The 21,690-nt window shown below is 44.9% G+C and overlaps 1 protein-coding gene across 1 annotated transcript; it reads right to left on the bottom strand.

Annotated features, from left to right (window-relative positions):
- Nucleotides 1-3,995: 3,995 nt before the first annotated feature.
- Nucleotides 3,996-4,996, bottom strand: LOC124689370 (protein LEAD-SENSITIVE 1-like). The gene is made up of 4 exons (XM_047222914.1): nucleotides 4,977-4,996; nucleotides 4,821-4,894; nucleotides 4,432-4,616; nucleotides 3,996-4,388 (listed from the first exon to the last, which is right to left on the bottom strand). The coding sequence occupies exons 1-4, from the start codon at nucleotides 4,994-4,996 to the stop codon at nucleotides 3,996-3,998; spliced, it is 672 nt and encodes a 223-aa protein (XP_047078870.1).
- Between the last annotated feature and the right edge of the window lie 16,694 nt (nucleotides 4,997-21,690).

Raw genomic sequence — 21,690 nt, 5'->3', positions numbered from 1 at the left:
CCTTCCACTCCCTGTAAGCTCGGATGACATGCTCCTCTTCCATGCTTGCACTATCCTCAAGCTTGGGAATGGAGCTAAAGCACTCTTCCGGAAAGATCCTTGGCATCAGGGCATTGCTTTGCAACACAGCTTCCCTGGCCTCTTCAAGCTTGCGTGGAGAAAAAATTTGACCGTCAAAGATGGGCTTACCAATGGCACATGGATGAAAGGATTGCAACGCATAAACTCTCCAGAGCTCATTGATCTTTCTGTTTCTCTCTGGAACTCCTTGCAAGGATACGATTTCGTGGACACAAGCATCAGACAACTATTACACAGCTGCTTCTGCTTACTCTGCTTGCTTTTTTGGGCGGATACCACAACCTCTTCTCGCAGCTGCTTGGGATGTCAAGATCGAAGACAAAATCAAGTTTTTCCTATGGTTGCTGCTTGAAAGATCGAGATGTCGCCTAGAGGGGGGGGGGTGAATAGGCAATTACAAACTCTTGCGGATTTGTCTTGTAAGAATGCGGAATTAAACTATCGTTTAGTTTACAAGTACAAACCCTAAATATGTTAAGCTCAACTAAGTGTAACAATAGCAACTAGAGCTAAGCAAGATAGGAACAAGATATCTGTAGCACAAGTGATAGCAAGATATATGTACTTCAAGCATGATGGCTATCACAAGGAAAGAGAGCTCGGGTATAGAAATAACCGAGGCACGCGGAGACGAGGATGTATTCCCGTGTTCCCTTGCTTTGCAACAAGGTACGTCACGTTTGGAGGAGTGGAGGTCCCACGAAGGATTCCCCGCGCCACGAAGGCTCACCCTATTCTCCGAACCACACCCACGAAGGATAATGGCCCTTTCCTTATGGTTAGCTTTTCCTCCGCTCCGGAGATGGCAAGCTGCACAACCACTTCACAAGCTCCACGAAGGAGAAGCCCGGGCCCCTTCACAATCTTCCACGAAGAGATCACCGGGACACCAACCAAGCCAACTAGGAGGTCACCCTCCAAGAGTAACAAGCTCACGGTCTCTCACTCGAACAAATCGTGGTGGAGAGCTCAACACTATGCAATGATGCAAAGCAAGAACACCGGAGGTGTTCAAGTCCTTCACACTCAAATCCCACCAAAGCAATGAATGCTAGGATGAGATTGGAGAGGAAGAACAAGGGGAAAAGTCAACCAAAGACTCCAAGATCTAGATCCCAAGAGATTCCCTCACTTAGAGAAGAATTGGTTTGGTGGAAGTGTAGATCTAGATCTCCTCTCTTAGATCCCTCAAGAATGAGCAAGAATCATAGGGGGGAACAAGAGAGAGAGCAACTTCTTCAAATGCAACAATGGAGGTGAGAGAAAGGGAAGAAGTAACTTGCTCAAGGTGGAAGAAGAGCTATTTATAGCATGGGAGCAAATATAACCGTTGGGGAAAAAGAACCATTAAAAACGTAGGAAAAACGGCCAGAAAAACGGCCCAGCCGGTCACCAGGCCGGCCGACCGGAGCAGCAGCCGGCCAGGCCGGTCAGCAGCCCGGTCGGACCGGCCCAGCAACCGGACTGGGCAGCAGCCGCGCTGGGCGGCGGAAAAGCAGGAGGAGCGCGGGGCAGGTGGGCCGCGCTGGGGCTTGAAGCCCAGCCGGCGGAGAGGCCGGTCCGGCCGGGGCCTCCACCGGGCGGCCCGGTAGGAAACCAGCGCCTGGGCCGGAGTATCCCGCCAGGCCCACTGGAAGTCGCCCGGATGGCAATGGCGCCCGGGCCGGTCACGACCGGGTGGGCCGGCGCGTGGCCCGGCAGGCCGGCCGGCCGACCGGCTGCCCCTCCCCCTTTTTTCTTTTTCTTTTTTTTTATTCTTTTTCCTTTTTCCCTTTTCTTTAATAACTATTGCTCCCGAACTCCGATTCGCATGAAACCAATTTTGTTGGAAATATGGAGACTCCTCACATAACATTTTTAGATGATTTTAGAGAGGGAGTCTCCCACCGTCAAGAAACGGTAAAGACGTCCAAACTCGAAAACGCAATAGAAGATGCATGCGGATTCCGTTTTCGATGAACTTGGGCTTGTTGTAAAGCTAGCAACAAGCTCAAGAACCTCACACAGAGAAACACCAAGAAGCAATAAGGATATGCAAAGTCTGCAAAGGATTGAGCTCCCTAAGACGATGTGATCAAGTTACCCAACCGAAAGCCCCTCTTGATAGTGCGGCTATCTATCCTATAATCCGGTCTCCCATCAACCACCTCGAGACCGGTAAAAGGAAAACCTATCAAGGTCATACCTTTGCCTTGCGCATCCCGCTTGATCTTGATGATAACTCTTCAAGCTTCACTCAAGCCGGAATGCCTCACTTGATCAATGTTGCGTCGTGAATACTCACAAATGCTCCCCCATACACCATGATGGGAAAGCTCTATTGATGCACATCTTCACATGTCCATTATCACCAAATGGACGGCAAGCTTCAAGCATGTGATCCACTTGAGATGCTCATCTTGAACTTGCCCGACTTAATCTTGTATCTTCTCATACTCACATAAGATAGAGCATGGCTAATATTGAGTTCCACATAAGAACTCCATCTTCATTTCTTCTTCTTGATCATATCACATATATATCTTCATACCGATGATCTTGATGCCAATACACAAGGTATACCTTTATCTTCATGGCATCCATACTTGAATCCAACACATGGAGAGCAAGTAGTACCTATGGAATATTCCTTCATATAAACTCAATGAAAACATTAGTCCATAGGGGTTGTCATTAATTACCAAAACCACACATAGGGGCAATGTACCCTTACACCGCTTCAAAGTCGACTCTGGACTGCTGACAGGCTTCAAAAGAGAGGATGGCCTCATCAAGATCGCTGCTCCCTATGTGATCAGACCTTGGAGTCGGCCTACCACCTATTCCTTGGATGCTCTTTTGCTAAGGAGGTTTGGCATGGTCTCTGTGCTTCTCATGCCGCTGTTGCTAATATTGGCAATCGATCTACCTCCATTCTTGGATGGTGGAAAAAGATAGCGAGGTTCAGAAAGAGCAAGTCTCGCAGAGAGCATGCCGCAGTGGCTGTCTATGCTCTGTGGCATATTTGGAAGGAGAGGAATAGACGAATTTTTGGGAATATCTCGTCTAAACCTGAAGATCTGATTTTCCAGATCAGAGATGCGTTGGCAAACCTGAAGGCCGCTCACAACGAGTAGTTGGTTTTGTTTCTGTTATTTTTCGCCCTTTTTTCTTTGGCTTTCCCTGGCTCTTGCCTTGTACAGTTTTCCCTCTTGATATAATGAAAAAGGAGAGCTCCTCCTGTTCACCGTCAAAAAAAGGCTACTATCGAATAAGTTGCAAGTTCTATGATGCCTACATGCATTGTATGATCTCGCTAACATATAAATTACTGAGCACAAAAATTATTTTTGTCATCATACATAGTATTATGACTGTGTATTATTAGTGTGTGCCTTTTTTAAAAATCTACACCAATATTGGAATTGAAGATTGTCTTCTTACTCCTCACCAAGATTGTTCGGTGAAGACTGACCAGAAATGCAGATTATCCTCTTACTCTACATCGAGATTGACATTGAAAATTGAGCAGAAAAAATGAGCGAAATTGCAGAATACTGGGTAGGGAATCTATCATGACCAACACCAATCGACACATATTGAAAAAATCTACAGAATGAAAACAATCCTCAATTTTAGCTTTGGTGATTTGAAAGTTATCATATTTCTAGTTAATTCCTATAATCTTTTACATAGCAGTTAACAAGAAATATCACCGGGTTGTATTGCTCGTGGAACACGGCGCATGTGAGGCTTGCTACTCGTTGGTGTAGGAAGCTTCAGACCATCCAAACCATAGTTGTCATATACTAGTTATATTAGTGTAGGAATCTACCTTCCAACCCTCAAATGAATATAAATTAAATTAGGAAAAAAGTATAGGAAGGAGGAGCTCACGCAAGAAGGTGCTCCACTTCTACTTTGACCGATGTCACCTACATATCTGCTGACACACAGTACAACGTTGGGCCGAGTCCACAAATGATCGAAGCCGTACCAGCTATGTAGGAGACAACCTGCCCGCTCCCGCTCTGTCCAATGATCATTTTCTTCATGGTGCTACCTGGCTGGGTCACGATCAAACCAGTCTTGCAGTACAACGCGAAGTCCTCGCAATTGGTCTTGATCAGGTTGTAGCACCTGAACCCATTCCTCAACAAGTAGCTGGCACGGTGGACAACCAGCTCGTCGGGATCGGCGGTGGCAAGCGTGCACGTCCCGCCTCTCACCTTGGCAAAGAAAAACCTCTTGCTGACACCATACTCGAAGCGGTAGAGCCGACCCTCTACCATGAAACAACTGAGGCAGGAGCACGCCATACTATTTGTCTGTGGCATTTGTCTCCGTGGCGGTGGCAGAGGCGGCGACGGCGACGGCGGTGACTTCCAGTTGGTAGCTTCTGCATACCAAACATGGCGAGGTTCTCCTAGAAGGGACATAACTCCCAGGAAGAAGATCAATGACTCTTTCAGCTCCAACCACTATCCAGCCCCTTCCAGCGGTAAAGTGGATCACCTTATCATCGGCCACATATATTCCCGCATGGGTAAGGAACTCTCTTATATATCACCAACAACTAAACATATGTATACTACTTCCTCAGTCTAAAAATAGGTGTCTCAATTTTTTAAATATAGATGTATCTATAATTAAAATATATCTAGATACAAATATATCTACTAGACAAAAGTGAGACACTTATTTTTAAACGGAGGTAGTATATAAGCATAAGAGTTTGTACGACCGAGAACGTTCCACACCATGATGCGTGTAAACCCACGCGGCCCTCCACGAGTAGATGTGATCCCCTGCATTCAAGGTCTCCTTCTCAACCCTAAAACAAAGCGGGCAAAAATCTACTGTAAACAAAATGTAGGAGACCCGAAAAATATGGAGAGATCAGTTTGGAGCAAAACCTGTTCGACAGGACACCCATGGATGAACAACAACAAAGATAGAGAAGGTCGGAAACGAAAATGCGTCTTGCTTGCGCTTCGGTGCTAAGCGTCAAGGAGGAGATGACAACAAAATAAATGGGCGTGTAGGATTTTACCAAACGTAGTACTGCACCTTCATATCCAGCAATGATCCAAGCTCGGCCTTCACCCTTGATTAGTTATATATGCCACACGGTGTAGCATACATTGGTTTATCCTAGCTTGATGTCAGTTATACAGGGTTGAGATCATATATTTTTTTTAGGAGAAGCGGAGCAGTGAAATGTAGCGGGCTTTCTGTTATCGTGGGCCTTCTCTCGTTTTCTGGGCTCACTCCTCAGTCCTCCTAGGAGAAAAGGAAGGGTAATGACGCGGACTTTCTCGTTAATTTAGGTCACCAGCACCCCTCATTCCACATCCAGCATGAGCCACGACATGACGGCCAGCGTCCGCCCCAGCTCGCCGGCGGCGCCAGAGCCGCTGGAGATCGAAGACCTCCTCGAAAAAATCCTCCTCCGCCTCCCTCCGCTACCCTCCTCCCTCCCGCGCGCATCGGCCGTCTGCAGCCGCTGGTTTGGCCTCGTCTCCGACCCCCACTTCGTCCGCCGCTTCCGTGCACACCACCGCCACAGCCCTCCCCTCCTCGGCTACTTCAGCTATTATCGCAGCTTCCTCTTCCAACCTACCCTCGAGGCCCCCAATCACGTCCCACAAGGCCGCTTCATCTCCCCCGCCGGCGACGTCTCGGCCCCTTGGATGCCGCCATGGACTCGCGCTCATCCTCCACTCATCACACACGCACCTCCTGGTATGGGATCCCATCACCAGCGAACAGTGCCGCCTAGGCACTCCCCCGGGGTATGACACGGAAACCTCATTAAACGGGACGGTGCTTCGGTCTTCTGGAGAAGACCACCACTTCCAAGTGGTCTTGGTTGGCAATAGTGACATCCAATATTCACAGTTAGTCAGACCGGCGTATGGGGCAATCTCATCACAAAACCACATCCGCCCGGTGATCCTACCCATAACAATCTTGATTTCACCGGGATTTATCATGGCATGCCCTCTGTGATGGTTGGGGACTCCCTTTACTGGTTGTTTTCCGGGAATATTTTGCCAACAATCATTGTTGAATTTGATTTGGCCAGACAAAGCCTAGCTCCGATACCTGTGCCAGTGGATGAAGCTGTCAGCGATAACAATATGTGGGTTGTGCCCGCAGATGGTGGTGGCCTTGGTTTCCTCTTCCTAGCTGGCTTTTGCGCCCAGTTATGGACGAGGAAGAAGGATAGTGATGGTGTTATAAAAGCGACAAGCAAATAACGAAGAACGAAACAAGAACACACGCAGGGGACACAAGATTTAACGTGGAAAACCCCTTCCAACACAGAAGGGGAAAAACCACGGGCGCCAGCCAGCAAAACTTCACTATATCGGGAGGTGTTTACAAACGCCGTGGGTTATCTTATAATCTGATAAACCCTAGCCGGCGGCTTACAAGATGTATATATAGGCGGTGCCAACGATCCGTACCGTACTGCGGGGGCTGCCGCCCCCGCACCCCCTTCGCAGCGTCCCCGCAGGGCACGACGTATGGGCTAACTTCGACTACGCTACGCTCGGCCCAAGCCTCCGCGGACGGGCCTCGCTCCGCTCGTCGAAGTTAGCCTCCCTTTAGTATATGAATTTGGATCACAATACAACAAACTCCACCTTGAGACAAATTCCATCTTGTAGCATGAACTTCAACAATCTCCTGAACAGACAAAGGAAAAACACTTGCTGGCGCCAACAGCCACTTGGGCTAAACAGTTATACCAACCAAGCTCGAGCAAAGCTCAAACTTGGAAACAGGCCGGAACTGGCTTTGTCATCATATCAGCAGGATTATCATGAGTACTTATCTTGCATACCTTCAATTTACCTTTAGCAACAATGTCGCGAATATAATGGTACTTGATATCAATGTGCTTTGTCCTCTCATGGAACATTTGATCTTTAGTAAGGTATATTGCATTTTGACTGTCAGAAAACAAGTTAATGCAAGAATCATCTCCACAAAGCTCAGCATACAAACCTTTCAACCAAACAGACTCTTTGCCAGCTTCATTAATTGCTATATATTCTGCTTCGGTCGTAGATTGGGCAACAACAAATTGTAACGTTGCCTTCCAACTCACAAGACATCCACCAACGAGTGAACACATAACCTGTGAGGGATCTTCTCTTATCCAAATCGGCAGCAAAATCTGAATCCACATAGCCAACGAGTCCCTCACCGGTCTTGCCAAACTTCAAACAAGCTTTGGATGTGCCACGAAGGTACCTGAAAATCCACTGAACAGCTCTCCAATGTTCTTTACCAGGATCAGCAAGATATCGACCGACCAAACTCATAGCATAGGATAAATCAGGACGAGAACAAACCATGGCATACATCAAGGAACCAACAAGCACTAGAATATGGAACTCGAGACATGTACTCAATATCTTCATCGGTACTAGGACATTGCAATGCCGACAATTTGAAGTGGGAAGCAATTGGTGTACTAACAGACTTTGCATCATGCATATTAAAACGATGAAGAACTTTCTGAATGTAATTTTGCTGACTAAGAAATAACACACTAGATTTTCTCGTCTCTTGTAATTTTCATACCTAGTATTTTCTTAGCAGACACCAAGATCCTTCATCTCAAACTCACTACTTAATTGTGCTTTCAAAATAGTGATCTCTTTCTTGCTCTTGGCAGCAATCAACATATCATCAACATATAACAGCAAGTATATTGGTGATCCATTAACAAACTTGATATAAACACAACTATCATACTTAGATCTCTTAAACTCATGTGCAAGCATAAATGAATCAAACCTTTTGTACCACTGTCTTGGAGACTGCTTCGGACCATAAAGGGACCTCTTCAACTTGCAAACAAGATCCTCCTTACCGGGCACAACAAAACCTTCAGAGTTGGTCCATGTATATCTCCTAATCAAGCTCACCATGCGAAAAGCGGTCTTTATATCTAGCTGCTCAAGCTCAAGATCATGCATAGCCACAATACCAAAGAATGCACGAATGGAACTATGCTTCACAACCGGAGAGAATACATCATTATAATCAATACTGGAATTTGGCTGAAACCTTTTGCTACTAACCTTGCCTTAAACCTCGGAGGCTCATTAGGAGACAAACCTTCCTTTCTTTTAAATATCCACTTACAGCGGACAGCCTTCTTTTGTTTAGGCAAGGGCACAACATCCCATGTGCCATTCTTGTCAAGCGATTGCATCTCCTCTTGCATAGCAGAAATCCACTTCACGTGGTCAACGGATGCAACGGCCTCAGTATATGTAACAAGATTACATTCTTCAATTAAACGAGGACGTGGACCTTTGTTACGCCTCGGTCTATCAGCAGCAATGGAACTATTTGTTTGCTGCAAAACAGGTGGTGAGTGCTGAACAACAGTGTTATCAATTTCAGCAACATCATTTTCTTTCTCCTCCACGTGCTCCACCTGCACGCTAATCCTCTGTTGTTCATCATCAGAATTATCAGAAAAAATCAACAGCATCGATAACATCTATAGATGAACTCTTATAAAACATAACAGCCTCATTAAAGACAACATTCCTGCTATGCAAAACTTTCTTAGTTTCGGGATTCCATAACTTGTATGCCTTAACTCCCGAACCATAACCAAGAAACACACACTTAACAGCCCCGGGCTCTAGCTTTCCATTATCAACATGAGCATAAGCGATGCAACCGAAAACTCTCAACCGTGAATAATCAGCAGGTGAACCAGCACCATACCTCAATAGGAGTTTTCTTATCAAGCGGAATACAAGGTGACTTGTTTATCAAGTAACGAGGCGGTGGAGGCTGCTTCAGCCCAAAAAAGTCTATGCATACCGGCATTAGACAACATGCAGCGAGCCTTGGAGATGATGGTTCTGTTCATCCTCTCCGCCACACCATTCTGCTGAGGAGTATATGGGATGGTGTGGTGCCTGACAATGCCTTCATCGCTGCAATAATCATTGAAAACAGTAGAACAAAACTCCATGCCATTGTCAGTACGAAGCAATTTAACTTTCTTTTCTGTTTGCTTCTCTACCATAACTTTCCACTTTCTAAAAGCATCAAACACATCAGATTTATGTTTCGGAAAGAAAGGCCACACTTTTCCGGAGTAATCATCTATGATAGTAAGCATGTAATTTGCACCACCAAGAGAAGTCTTGCGGGAAGGTCCCCACACATCAGCATGCACATAATCTAAAATCCCTTTGGTGGTATGAACGGAAGCATTGAATTTAACTCTTTTATGCTTACCAAAAATGCAGTGCTCAGCTTCCCGCGACGGGCCTCGCTCCGCTCGTCAGAAGTTAGCCTCCCTTTAGTATATGAATTTGGATCACAATACAACAGATGGGGTTACTTCATGGGTGTTGGGAAGAAGTATTCAATTTGACAAACTGCTTTCCCTAAATCCGAAGACTGAGTACCTGCGGATAGTTGGGTTCGCTGAGGAAAATAATATTGTGTTTCTGGGGACAACTAAAAGCATCTTCACAATCCAGCTTGAATCACTACAGTTCAAGAAACTTTCCCTACCTGACGAGGGCTGGTTCTTGTTTTATCCATACGAAGTTGTCTATACTGCAGGTAAAAAATAACTAAGCTATCTGATATTCTCGTATGATGGTAGCACACAGTTTATCTGTTTATTAGTTGAATCATATAGTTCGAGTTCATAGGTAGCACACAGATTATCTACTTATTCTGTGGACGTCCATAGAATAAAATAATGAACGCAATGATTGATAGAAAAATATTTTTGAGGAGATTTGCAAATACTTTGTATATTAACGGAATTCGCTTTATTTGTCGCCTGTGTTGACATATTCAAGAACTGTATACAGTAGCTGGTATTAGTGCATATATGTTTCTTATGATGAGATACTCAATGGTTGGAAACTGAAGAGAATTAAATTAAATCTTTGATTGAACCAATTCTAATGTCAATATGCTTCTTTGGTATTTAGAGTATAGCCTTTGACCATTACAAGAGTCCTGCTGTATGCGGTCAGTCCATTTGCGCTAGCGAAGTCAGGCTAAATTTTATTTAAAGATAAGCTTAATATGAATAGTAATAGTGAGACTATATTTTATTTTATCCAGTATGGCACTGGCATGGACCAAGCTAACTTTCTCTCCTATCTGCTAATAATCATGCATGTTCTTCATTTTATGATATAAGCGAGTATATGTGCATGTTCTTCATTTTATGATACAAGCGAGTATACATGTTTAAACTGAAACAGTATATGATGTTATTGCGATTTCTTGGTACTTGATAGTAAATATGGTTTTGTTTATATATTCCCTATGCTGCACCAAAAATGAACTGTTTTTCTGAAATTACAGCTATGTGTTTATATAATATCACATTAATTCCCCTCGTATCTATTTGATTTGTTCGTTAAATCTTGTTGGTTCATTGACTCCTTTTTCTTGTAGACAAGGGCATTGATGGTGGAGTCGATGGAGTTGAACTTCTGCAAAATACATAATATGATTTGTCCACATGGACTTGCTGTTGTGATGTATTGATTGAGCAGGTAAGTATCTGTTAGTGGTAGCAGAATAAAAAATTTCTTACTTTCCTTTCCTTCGAGGGTATTTTTCACTTAATTTGCTGGTTTGTACATTGTACTTTTTGGTGTGGTTATGGGTCAAGTTTGAGGCCGATTTGTTTGTTCCCTCAAAAAATTGTTGACTAATAACAGGTGAACATTTTTCTTCATTCTTTCTTGATTTATAGGGGCTTGTAGCAATGTCATTTCACCTCGTAGCTCATTTGCGATCCTTATTATACCTACTGCTTGCTTCTAGTTGTTGTACAATTATGCTAGTCTTAGCAAAGTTTTAAATAGAGCCTTTCGGAAGACCTGCCGCTGCGGCTATGCCATTTATAGGCTAAATGAGAAAAAATCCTCTAATAGCCAGCTATAGCCCTATTTAGCCTCTAATTTAGCCGCTAAACCTCCTGCAATTTGAATTTCTCTTCTCTTTTCTTTTTTAGTTCTTGTTTTCTGAATTTGCATTTAATATAATTAGATAAAACTTGTGAGTTGAATAATTGAATACTTGTTTGCCCTGAATAGTTGAATAAGTTGTATCATGAATCGTGTTTGAGTCATAGTTTTCTTCTTCTTTTGGTAAGATATGACTGAAATATTCCAAATTTTTGAAAAAAGGCTAAATGGAATAGCCCGCTATAGCCCAGCTATAGCCTTTTATAGCCTCCAAAAAAATCTCGGCTAAATAAGATAGCCGGCTACTTTGAACTATGAGTCTTAGTAATCCGTTTAAACCCTTTCTCAGCAAATATCTCTGTGTGCTTCCCCTTCTAACTCACATGCATGATTGTCCATTAGCCTCTAACATAGTTTGTCTGATCCAAACTACATGTTAACTATTGCTATATAATTATGCAGTCTAATTTATTCCCCTTTGGTCATCATAGATGTTTAATTATCATGTTGGCTGTCCATTATAAGAAAGATAACTTCAGAAGATTTGATAATAAGTTAGGGGTTTAGGGTTCCATGACTTATTCTTGTAGACATGGGCAGCGTGGAGCTGAACTTCTGCACAATACAGAAGATGATTTTTCTCAATAGACATGCTACCGTATGTCTTGTTTGAGAAAGTAATCCATTTGCTACTAGCAGCATAATGAATGTCATTGTATTTTTTGTTTCACTTCTACTGGGCTACATTGCATTTGTTTTCATTTATGTTGTTACAGATCTATCAAGTTTGAGGGTGATTTGCTTGCTGATCTCTCAGAGCAAATAATTGATATCTGAAAATACTAGAGATTCTGGATTCAGACTTCCTTTCTTAGTATGGGTTTGTAGCAATGCCATTTCACATTAAATTTTTGACGTAGAACATTTCACATTATTGCTCTTTCAGGATTGTTATAATACTACTAGTGTCGCTTGCAGTTACTAACGTGAATTATGCAAACCCTCGGCCATTTGTGTAAATATTTTCTAAGCATATGCATATCTCTGTTTGTCAGTCTAACTCGCATTTCTAATATAGTTTTGTCTGTTCCAAACTACATATTGGCAGTCCGTTTTGTTTGTGTGCAATGTAACATCTTCGATTTTGTTCATTAGGTTACTGCAGATGTTCAGTAACAGAAACATGATAAAAAGGACGTGACTATTCATATCAACATATCATACACTGCTTTCTCAATGAATAGTTGCCAATGTATTGTTTTTGATCGCGTGCAGCGTTAAAAAAAGAGCATTGGCAATTTGGACTGAAGGAAGCATGAACGAATAGACATGATCTGCATATAAGCTAGAAACCATATGTTTCTTCTTTCCTACTCCATGAGCCCCTCATATACCCATGATAAAAAAGAAAACTTGAATAGATTTGATAAGCAAGGATGTTCAGTATTTGGCTCTCATGGAGTTATTTGGACCACTAATCTTTTGGCCTCTGCTGAGATCAGATCACCGGATGTATCGAGAAACTTGAAAATGTGCTAACAATAGGACTTGAAGGTGTTTCACTATGGATTAATTATCTTTCTATTGCTCTTCTTTGTTTGTATCATGCAAAAATTGTGAGATAAGTTTAACATATTTTCTATAAACGAATATTACAAGTTTTGGCTGACAGCATTGGTTGCTCTTCAGGTATCAAAGGTTGCGTTTTAGCGGCTGAGATGCATGAAGGATTATTTGCTGTGGAATCTTCCATTCTGTATGCTGTGCAAGGGATCTGTGATGCGCTCGACAAGGAAATTGACCATTTATGTGGCATGCCGTGAAATTGTAGGAATTATCATCTCTTCGTCAACTGTCTTGGAATTATCATGTCTTCTATGCAGTTAACATTCATCTATTATCTGATTTATGTTTACATTGTTCCAACTGGTATTGAGAGTTTGAGACAAACTAACTTGCTTCGATTAATGGCCTTGGAAGCAAGCATGCTTATTATTGCTTTTATATGTTTTCTGTGCACATAACCTTTCAGTATCTTTTGCTCATCTACCACTAAGTCTCTGCTTTTGCTTGATGATACCTTTTTTCAGTGCGTGTTAAATTTGTCTATCGTTGTTGAATTTGTGTGGGTTGAATTTGCATCTATTCGGTAGCAATGCTACTTAGACGGGGACAGTTTTTTTTCTTCCTTTCCATTGAGACAGTTAACTGATGCGTGGATTTTAATTCATGTATGAGTTAACCTCTTAAGAAATGCAACATACAGTTAACCTCTTTGACAATTGTCTGTCTATACGTTTGTCCATAGATACTTTTCATTTGTTTTTTTCAAGTGAATCTATACATCTATTATCTATACATAAGAAACTACTTACACGGTTGTGTACAGTGGACTTTCTGTTTACCTGTTGTCTTGTTAAAATTAAAAACCAAGCTAGCGCTGTGAGGAGAGCTTGGTGTACATTTGCCTGTTCCTGGCGTGAGGCTGCAGAAGTTGGCGATGGTAGAAAGTAAGAGCTCAGCTATGTCGCAAAGGAGATGGAGAGGAGCTCTGATTTGAAGATCAGTTTGCGTGTCTTTTGTGTGCTGCTTTCTTTCTTCCAGGAGAAGATGCGGTGACGAATCATGGTGGCTGGGGCATTTCAATCTCTATCTGGAGTCAGAGTTGAGATGCTAGTTGGTAATGCCCTGAAGCAGCTTTCAGTTAGAGGTATTCGTGACCTGAAGCAGGCGGGAAGAAGCTCCTAACTTTCACCATGCTTCTGGGCTTTTGAGGAGGCCAGGGCCATCCGGCCATGTTCCTGGCGATGCCCCCGAGGTACTCCATCTCATCCTGATCAGTACTGGTCCCGGGTGACCTGGATTTTCAAGAATGTCAGGACTTGGGGAGGTTATCAAGACGATGCGATGCTTATTTTCAAGATTACTGATTTTCCTCGCGCCTTATTATTACCAACCACTACCAGCGAAGGGGTTTTATGCTTCAGTGTCCCTCTCTCCAAACTTTGGCACCTGTAGACATGCAGAGGGGCGCGTGGCCTCGCCGGCGTGCGTTCCAGCCAGACAAGCTTGTCCATGAGAGGAGACACCGGTGCCCAGCAGATCATTGTCCATGGGCAAAGTCTGATGCGTCAGCAGAGGGGCGCGGACGCGGATCTTGAGGCGACAGCCCAGGACTGATTCATCAAAGCAGTCGACAGAGCGAACGCCGGGGAGGATTGCGGCAGGTGCAAGGCCGCCGCACGTCACCTTTGAGGCGAGGTGCAAAACACGAGCAAGTCGAGCTGGGGAGGGACTAGACCTTCATTTCGGCAGGCGCGCGGGACCGTTCGCATACAAGTTATAAAAACACAAGGAGCAAATAAACTAGTTGAAGAGATACACTAGAATTTAATTTCCAACTTCAAAAAAAATGCAGCAGTAGTAGGGTTCTGTGAACCTGTCAAGACGCAGGACACAGTACTAAGCAAGATACACAGCTCGTGTCTGTCATGCCAATGACCTAGGACAAAACTTCGTACGGCAGCTGGAGTTTTTTGATGGTGTTGCTCCGGATCCTCCTAGCGATATACTCTTCCCAGACCCTAAACATGGGCCGACAGAAACTGGCATCGAGCAGCTCAAGGCGTGGGCAGTGGTCGAGGAGGGCGACAAGTAGCTCTTTCTGGAAGACGCTAGCACCTAGCGTGAGGTGCTCCAGCAGAGGGAGCTTCTTGATGATCTCCGTGATGAGTTTTGTGTCGCGGATGTAAGGCCATCCTCCAACATAGAGCTTTTTCAGCAAAGGCGCTCCGCTTGCAGAGGCGACGATGATAGGTTAGTCGTCAGGTAGATTAATTAGGATCAATTCAACACGATTGTGAGTAGGACAGTAGGAGTATAGGTGCCTGTTGGCGAGGTGGACTAGGACATCGGCGTCGACGTAGCCGCTGAATAACTCACACCGACGGTTGCTGCGATCCACTGCGACGTGCGCCATGGTTTCCATCCTGCAGGGGGCTTTTGGTGCCTGCAGGGCCACATAATGCCGTCACTTAGATCGATGTGGAGCCACAGCTGGGGCTCCTCGAGAGCTATGCGCCGCCAGGGCGAGCACACGAGCTCCGCGCCTCGGAGGATGTCGGTCTGCCGGAGTCGGCCGAGGACGATGCATAGGACGTCCCGGGGCAGCGACGCCCAGTCCCTCCACTCGTTACATGGTCCTCATGGCGGCGGCGGCAAGACGATGGGGCGACCTGGTAGTTTAGGGTAGCGCTTTTCCTTTTCATATCCATCCGTCATTCCTGTGAAGCTGTTTCCTTATTATTTATAGGAGAGTCCTATTGCTAGTGGCTAATCTAATTTACTACTCAGTATCATAGTTTAAAATAGCGGGCTATTTCATTTAGCCGCGATTTTTTTAGAGGCTATAAAAGGCTATAGCCGGGTTATAGCGGGCTATTCCATTTAGCCTTTTTTATAAAATTGAAATATTTTAGTCATATCTTACGAAAAAAGAGGAAAACTATGACTCAAATACGATTCGTGATACAAATTATTCAACTATTCAAGTCCAATAAGTATTCAGTTATTCAACTCACAAGTTGTATCTAATTATATTGAACGCAAGTTCGGAAAATAAGAAACAAAAAAGAGAAGAGAAGAGAAATTTAAAATGCATGAGGTTTAGCGGCTAAATTAAAGGCTAAATAGGAGCTAAATTGGGCCATAACCGGCTATTAGCGGTTTTTACTCTTTCTCATTTATATTAGCCTATAAAGGGCATAGCCACAGCGGCAAGTCTCCCGAAAGGCTATAGCCAGGCTATAGCCGGCTATTTAAAACCATGCTCAGTATTAAATTAAATGAGATCATTTCATATTATAATGTTAAATTTATTTGAATACAATTAAATATGAATAATCATGATCATTTCTGTTGCTAGGATTTATTGGTAATAACATATTTAATTGGGCAGAGCTAGCCCTGGGTCGGCCGATCTGGCCCTTTTGTTGTTCCCGTTGTTGCGATATTTCAATTTGCCCCTCATGTTTTTTGTGAAATCAACCCCTCATCCACAGCCTCAACTTAAATCAAAGAGGTATATCTGTGTGCCCTTGACCATCCCAATATTTGCATCAAATATGCCATCGTGGTGATTTAGCCTATAGTAGAGAGTATTGCAACTAAAACACTTCATCCCACATGCAAAAATATAAAAATTACAACAGCATTTTCCAAATAGTTTTTTTAATGATGGTCCCTCTATTCCTAGATATAAGTCATATAGTTTTTTTAAAAAAATCAGAATATAAGGTGTATTGAATTGCACCATTTGTCTGGACAATTTTTTAATGATTAATTTATGTATTCTTATCTCATACATAGTTCTCTATTTTCTCAGTCAATAGTATAGTGCTAATCCCGCCCCAAACCTGGTATAGTTTTGTATCATGTCTCGGTACAAAAAATCAGAGTTAAACAACATTTGATGGTCGTCATTGGGAGCATCCTGTACGTCCAATATAACATCAATCCCTCTGCTTAACATCGGTCCGTTCATCAGATCCACATTCACCTTAAGGTCCCTCCTTCCCGTGTTAGTGCAATCATGTTTGGAAAAATGAAAGGATCGCTGGAATCACGGGAAAGCAAAACGGAATATTGTGGATTTATTACACAATTAATTAATGCCAAATTAATCATCTTTCCAAACTAGTAGTCTCCACAAGCCACAGGGCAATGATGTCATCCTCCCTCCCTACTCTGGCTTCATTCATTTCTCTGGTCCTCTCCGCTTCCTCGTTTCTCCAATCGTCGGCGTAGCAGCGACGAGTACCAGGCTTAGAGGCCTCGTTGGTGGGAACTAGGGCCGGCAGCGGTGGCTCTCAGACGAACAAGCAAGGCCGGGTCGGCCGGGTGCAGCGGCTCGCAAGGGCAGGGGCGGGTGTGGAGGCTCGCAGGCGCAACGGCGATGGCTCGCACGCGAGGCGACTGTGCGAACCGGGGGCGGGTGCGGCAGCGAGAATCAGGAAGGTAGGCGGCGGAAATCAGGATGCCGGTCCCGGCCTGTCCACTCCAATTTGGCCTCCTTCCCTATTTGATTTGGCCTCCTATCTCTCCAATTTTCCAAGGTGAGAAGAACTGTGCTGAATCTGTTTACTCTGATCGATTTTGACGAGGGGACTGCTGCTTATTCAAGATGATCATAGAAGACCACATATAACCTATGGGCCAATGTATGAGAGATCAACAGAGGATTAAATGGACTGCAACGAGTTTGGACAATGTTGATGAATACTTTATGAACTTGATCGTGTTTCTGAAAATATATTCTTTGTTCCACAGCCATGGTGTCTCTTGTAAGTAGTATAGGCACATATATTCTTGTTTTCTTCCTCGAGGAAATTACACAATTACACAAGCATCAAATTTCCGAAGTACCTAAAATCAGGGATGACTATAATGCTTTTACATGGATGATGGATGCCACAAGTACTCAAATGGAGCAAATCAATCTGCTATATACTATCAGCAGATGTCCTAAACAAACCAAAGCAAATAAAAAAACCATTGGTAAACCCTCGCACGGGAAAGCTATAGGGGTAGATCTGCGGGGACCTCGCCCTAGGGTTTCCCAAGATATAGACCACGGGAGCGCCGGAATCGCTGGGAAAATTGCATCTGTCCCTAACATATGTGTACAAGTGTGATATAAGGTTTGTCTAACCTTGCATGCACCCAGCGTTGACGATTTTCGCATACATGGGCAAACACTTGGTAAAATCCAGGATCTATATGTGAAACTCCAGCCAAGGCTCAAACGGAGCCTATTTTATGGTAAAGTATGCCCAACCTATGGTTTCCATGTGCATATGTTCTAAACAAACAAAAGCAAAAAAAATAAAAGTCCATTGGTAAACTCTCTCACGGAGAAAGCTATAGGGGTAGATCTGCAGGGTCCCCGCCCTAGGGTTTCCCAAGGTACAGACCACCGGAGCGTTGCAATCGCTGGAAAACTTGCATATGTCCCTAACATATGTGTAAAAATGTGATGTAAGGTTTGGCTAACCTGGCATGTACCCAGCGTTGACGATTTTCGCATACATGGGCTAGCACTTGGTAAAATTCAGGATCTGTATGTGGAAACTCCTGCTACGTACGGCTCAAATGGAGCCTATTTTATGGTAAAATATGCCCAACATATGGTTTCCATATACATATGTTGTAAACAAACCAAAGCAAATAAAAAAACCATTGGTAAACCCTCGCTCGGGAAAAGCTATAGGGGTAGATCTGCGGGGTCCTCGCCCTAGGGTTTCCCAAGATATAGATCACGGGAGCGTCGGAATCGCTGGAAAACTTGCATCTGTCCCTAACATATGTGTACAAGTGTGATATAAGGTTTGTCTAACCTTGCATGCACCCAACATTGACGATTTTCGCATACATGGGCAAGCACTTGGTAAAATCCAGGATCTATATGTGGAAACTCCAGCCACGGCTCAAATGGAGCCTATTTTATGGTAAAGTATGCCCAACCTATGGTGTCCATGTGCATATGGCCTAAACAAACCAAAGCAAAAAGGAAAGTCCATTGGTAAACCTTCTCACGGAGAAAGCTATAGGGGTAGATCTGCGGGGTCCCCGCCCTAGGGTTTCCCAAGATACAGACCACCGGAGCGTCGGAATAGGTGGAAAACTTGCATATGCCTCTAACATATTTGTACAAGTGTGATGTAAGGTTTGTATAACCTTGCATGTACCCGGCGTTGACAATTTTCTCATACATGGGCTAGCACTTGGTAAAATTCAGGATCTGTATGTGGAAACTCCTGCTACGGCTCAAATGGAGCCTATTTTACACTAGTAGGAAAACCCTTATAGGCGAAGCTTAGTTCTGTGGCGCACCGTTTTGAGTGCGCCACAGAAACTTATTTTGTGGCGCACAAAGCTCGGTGCGCCACGAAATAGCTTAATTTTGTGGCGCACTACTAAACCGTGCGCCACAAAAACTTGGTGGGCCCCACACCCTGTCACCCCCAATCATTGGTTTTACAATTTCTATGGCGCACAAACCTCGGTGCGCCACGAAATTACTTCTTATGTGGCGCACGGCAACGGTGCGCCACAAAAATAAGGTATTCGTGGCGCACTGTTTTGTGTGCGCCACGAAAATAAGTTATTCCGTGGCGCACTTGCGCTCGGTGCGCCACGAAATAAGCTATTACGTGGCGCACCGTGGTTGGTGCGCCACGGAATTAGCGAACCAGATCTACAAAAGTGAGCCAACCTCCCACCTACCACACTACACAAGCCATTCTTCTTCCTCCATCTAGCTCGTCCCCCCCTTCTCTCTCATACCATTTTGACTCCACTTTTCACTTGCTTGGGTATTTATTGCACTTAGTGAGGAGAAGGCTCTCCATACTCTCTCCTCCTCTCGAAGTCATCGATCGCGGTCTCGTCTCGGTATCGAATCTAGAAGGTGAGTAGTTGGAGGAGACATACATATGCTTGGAGGAGACATGCATATGCTTGTAGATCTTGTGTGGCCGTCGTGTGTATGGATGCTTGTTGCAGGTGAAGCGCTTGTGTGTGTGCCGGTGTGGTGCATGGATGTTTGCCGAAATGTTGATTCATTTCCGTTTCGGCAAGTTTTGCACTACCCATATGTCCTACTTTGAGGAGAGGTCATGCCGAATTTTTCCACTCCATGTAATACCTTGAGGAGAGGTACGGCCCATGCATGTGTGTGCATTTGGTGCGGTTCTAATTTCTGTTCTATGTATACCATTTGCGAGGCAAGCATGGTCCTCTCGATGAGTTCCGCTCGAATCTCTAGATACAAGATAGACGCGAAGGAGGACATGATTCGGAACGAGATAAGATGTCCGTGTCGATCATGCAAACTCGAGCGCTGGATCAACCCGATTCCGGATAACTGGAGGAGCACCTGCCGAGGCGCGGTTTCATGCAAGACAACCGGGCGCGGCCGGCCCCATCAAATGGTGCGCATGAAGACCATGTCGAGCGAGATGACTATCATCATGAAGAAGACTATCATCATGCCGACGGGGACTATCATCATGAAGAAGAAGTCGACGGAGAAGATCATCATGAAGAAGAAGATGCCGGCGGAGAACATCATCATGATGAAGAAGAAGATTCCGGCGCGACCCCGCTAATTTCGGCCTTGCGGGACTCTCATGTTCAAGATCTTCTCCTCCAGGAGACGAGCAACGATAGAGTTGCAGCTAGAGAGAGAGCCAAGCTGTCGCAAATGGAGAAAGACGGGATGACTCCGATCTTTCCTGGGTGTCGTCCGCGGGATACGCGCTTGCATGTAACGCTTGATTACCTGCGGATGAAGACGCGGAACAAGTGGACCGATTCCGGCTTCGAGCAAGAGCTTAAAATTCTGGCACGATCGTCTCCCGGAGGGGAACACATTGCCAAGTAGTACCGAGGAGGCCAAGAAAGTCGTGTGTCCCCTTGACCTACCGCACGAAAAATACCACGCCTGCATTAATGATTGTGTGATTTATAGGTGCGAGTACAAGGACAGAACCACATGTCCGGTGTGTGGCCACGGACGGTACAAGGTTGGGAACAAGAAGGTACCTCGAAAGGTGGTATGGTACTTTCCTATCACTCCCCGTCCGCAGCGGTATTTCGTGGACCCTAAGGAAGCAAAGCTCATGCAATGGCACGAGGAAAGGCGAGAAGCCCGAAGAAGATCCGGAGATGGGCTATATGCTGACACACCCTTCGGACGGCTGGACGGTGGCAAACATTGGACATCGCCTTCCCTAGGTTCGGGGCGACGCAAGGAACATCGGGCTGGGTATGAGCACCGATGGACTCAATCCGTTCGGCAACCAGAGTAGCACGCATAGCACCTGGCTCTGTGTTTGTATGGCCTTACAACCTACCCCCGTGGCTGTGCACCAAGCAAAGGTACATACACATGAGTATTCTCATTCAGGGGCCGAAACAACCAGGTGTCGACATGCATTTGTATCTCGGGCTGCTGAAAGAGGAGTTAGACACGTTGTGGAAGACGCCACCCCGTACGTGGGATGCCTACACTAGAACTTATTTCGATATGAGAGCCGCGTTGATCACGACGGTCACGGACTATCCTGGTTACGCATATGTATCTTCCCAGGTGGGCCACGGATTCAACGGCTGTGTGAAGTGCATGGACGATACCCCGCATCTACAACTACCAAGGGATCCCGGGTCCTCGAAAACCGTCTACCCAGGTGCTCGAAGGTGGCTTCGCTTGGATCACCCATGGAGAAAACGCGGTGATCTGTTCAATGGTAAAGATGAGCCCGATGGACCCCCACGCCGAGGAGCGGCGCAGAAATCAATGATCTTCGAAAAATTGGAAGGAGTGCCCGGCGCGGGAAAGAAGCGACCGAAGCCGAGCCGCTGCTCGGTGTATGGAAAGCGAGGTCTGTTTTCCACGACTTGGAGTGCTGGAAGGTCCTCCACACGCCCCACAACCTCGATGTCATGCACATTACGAAGAACGTTACCGAGAGTCCGCTTGGCACTCTTTGCAACTCGAGAAAAGTCCAAGGATGGACCGAAAGCAAGATACGATCTTAAACATTTTGGCATCAGGAAAGATCTTCAAGCCCCCGATACT

Source organism: Lolium rigidum, chromosome 2 (genome assembly GCF_022539505.1).
Source record: "Lolium rigidum isolate FL_2022 chromosome 2, APGP_CSIRO_Lrig_0.1, whole genome shotgun sequence".
NCBI lineage: Eukaryota > Viridiplantae > Streptophyta > Magnoliopsida > Poales > Poaceae > Lolium > Lolium rigidum.
This window is presented reverse-complemented; position numbering and strand designations above follow the sequence as displayed.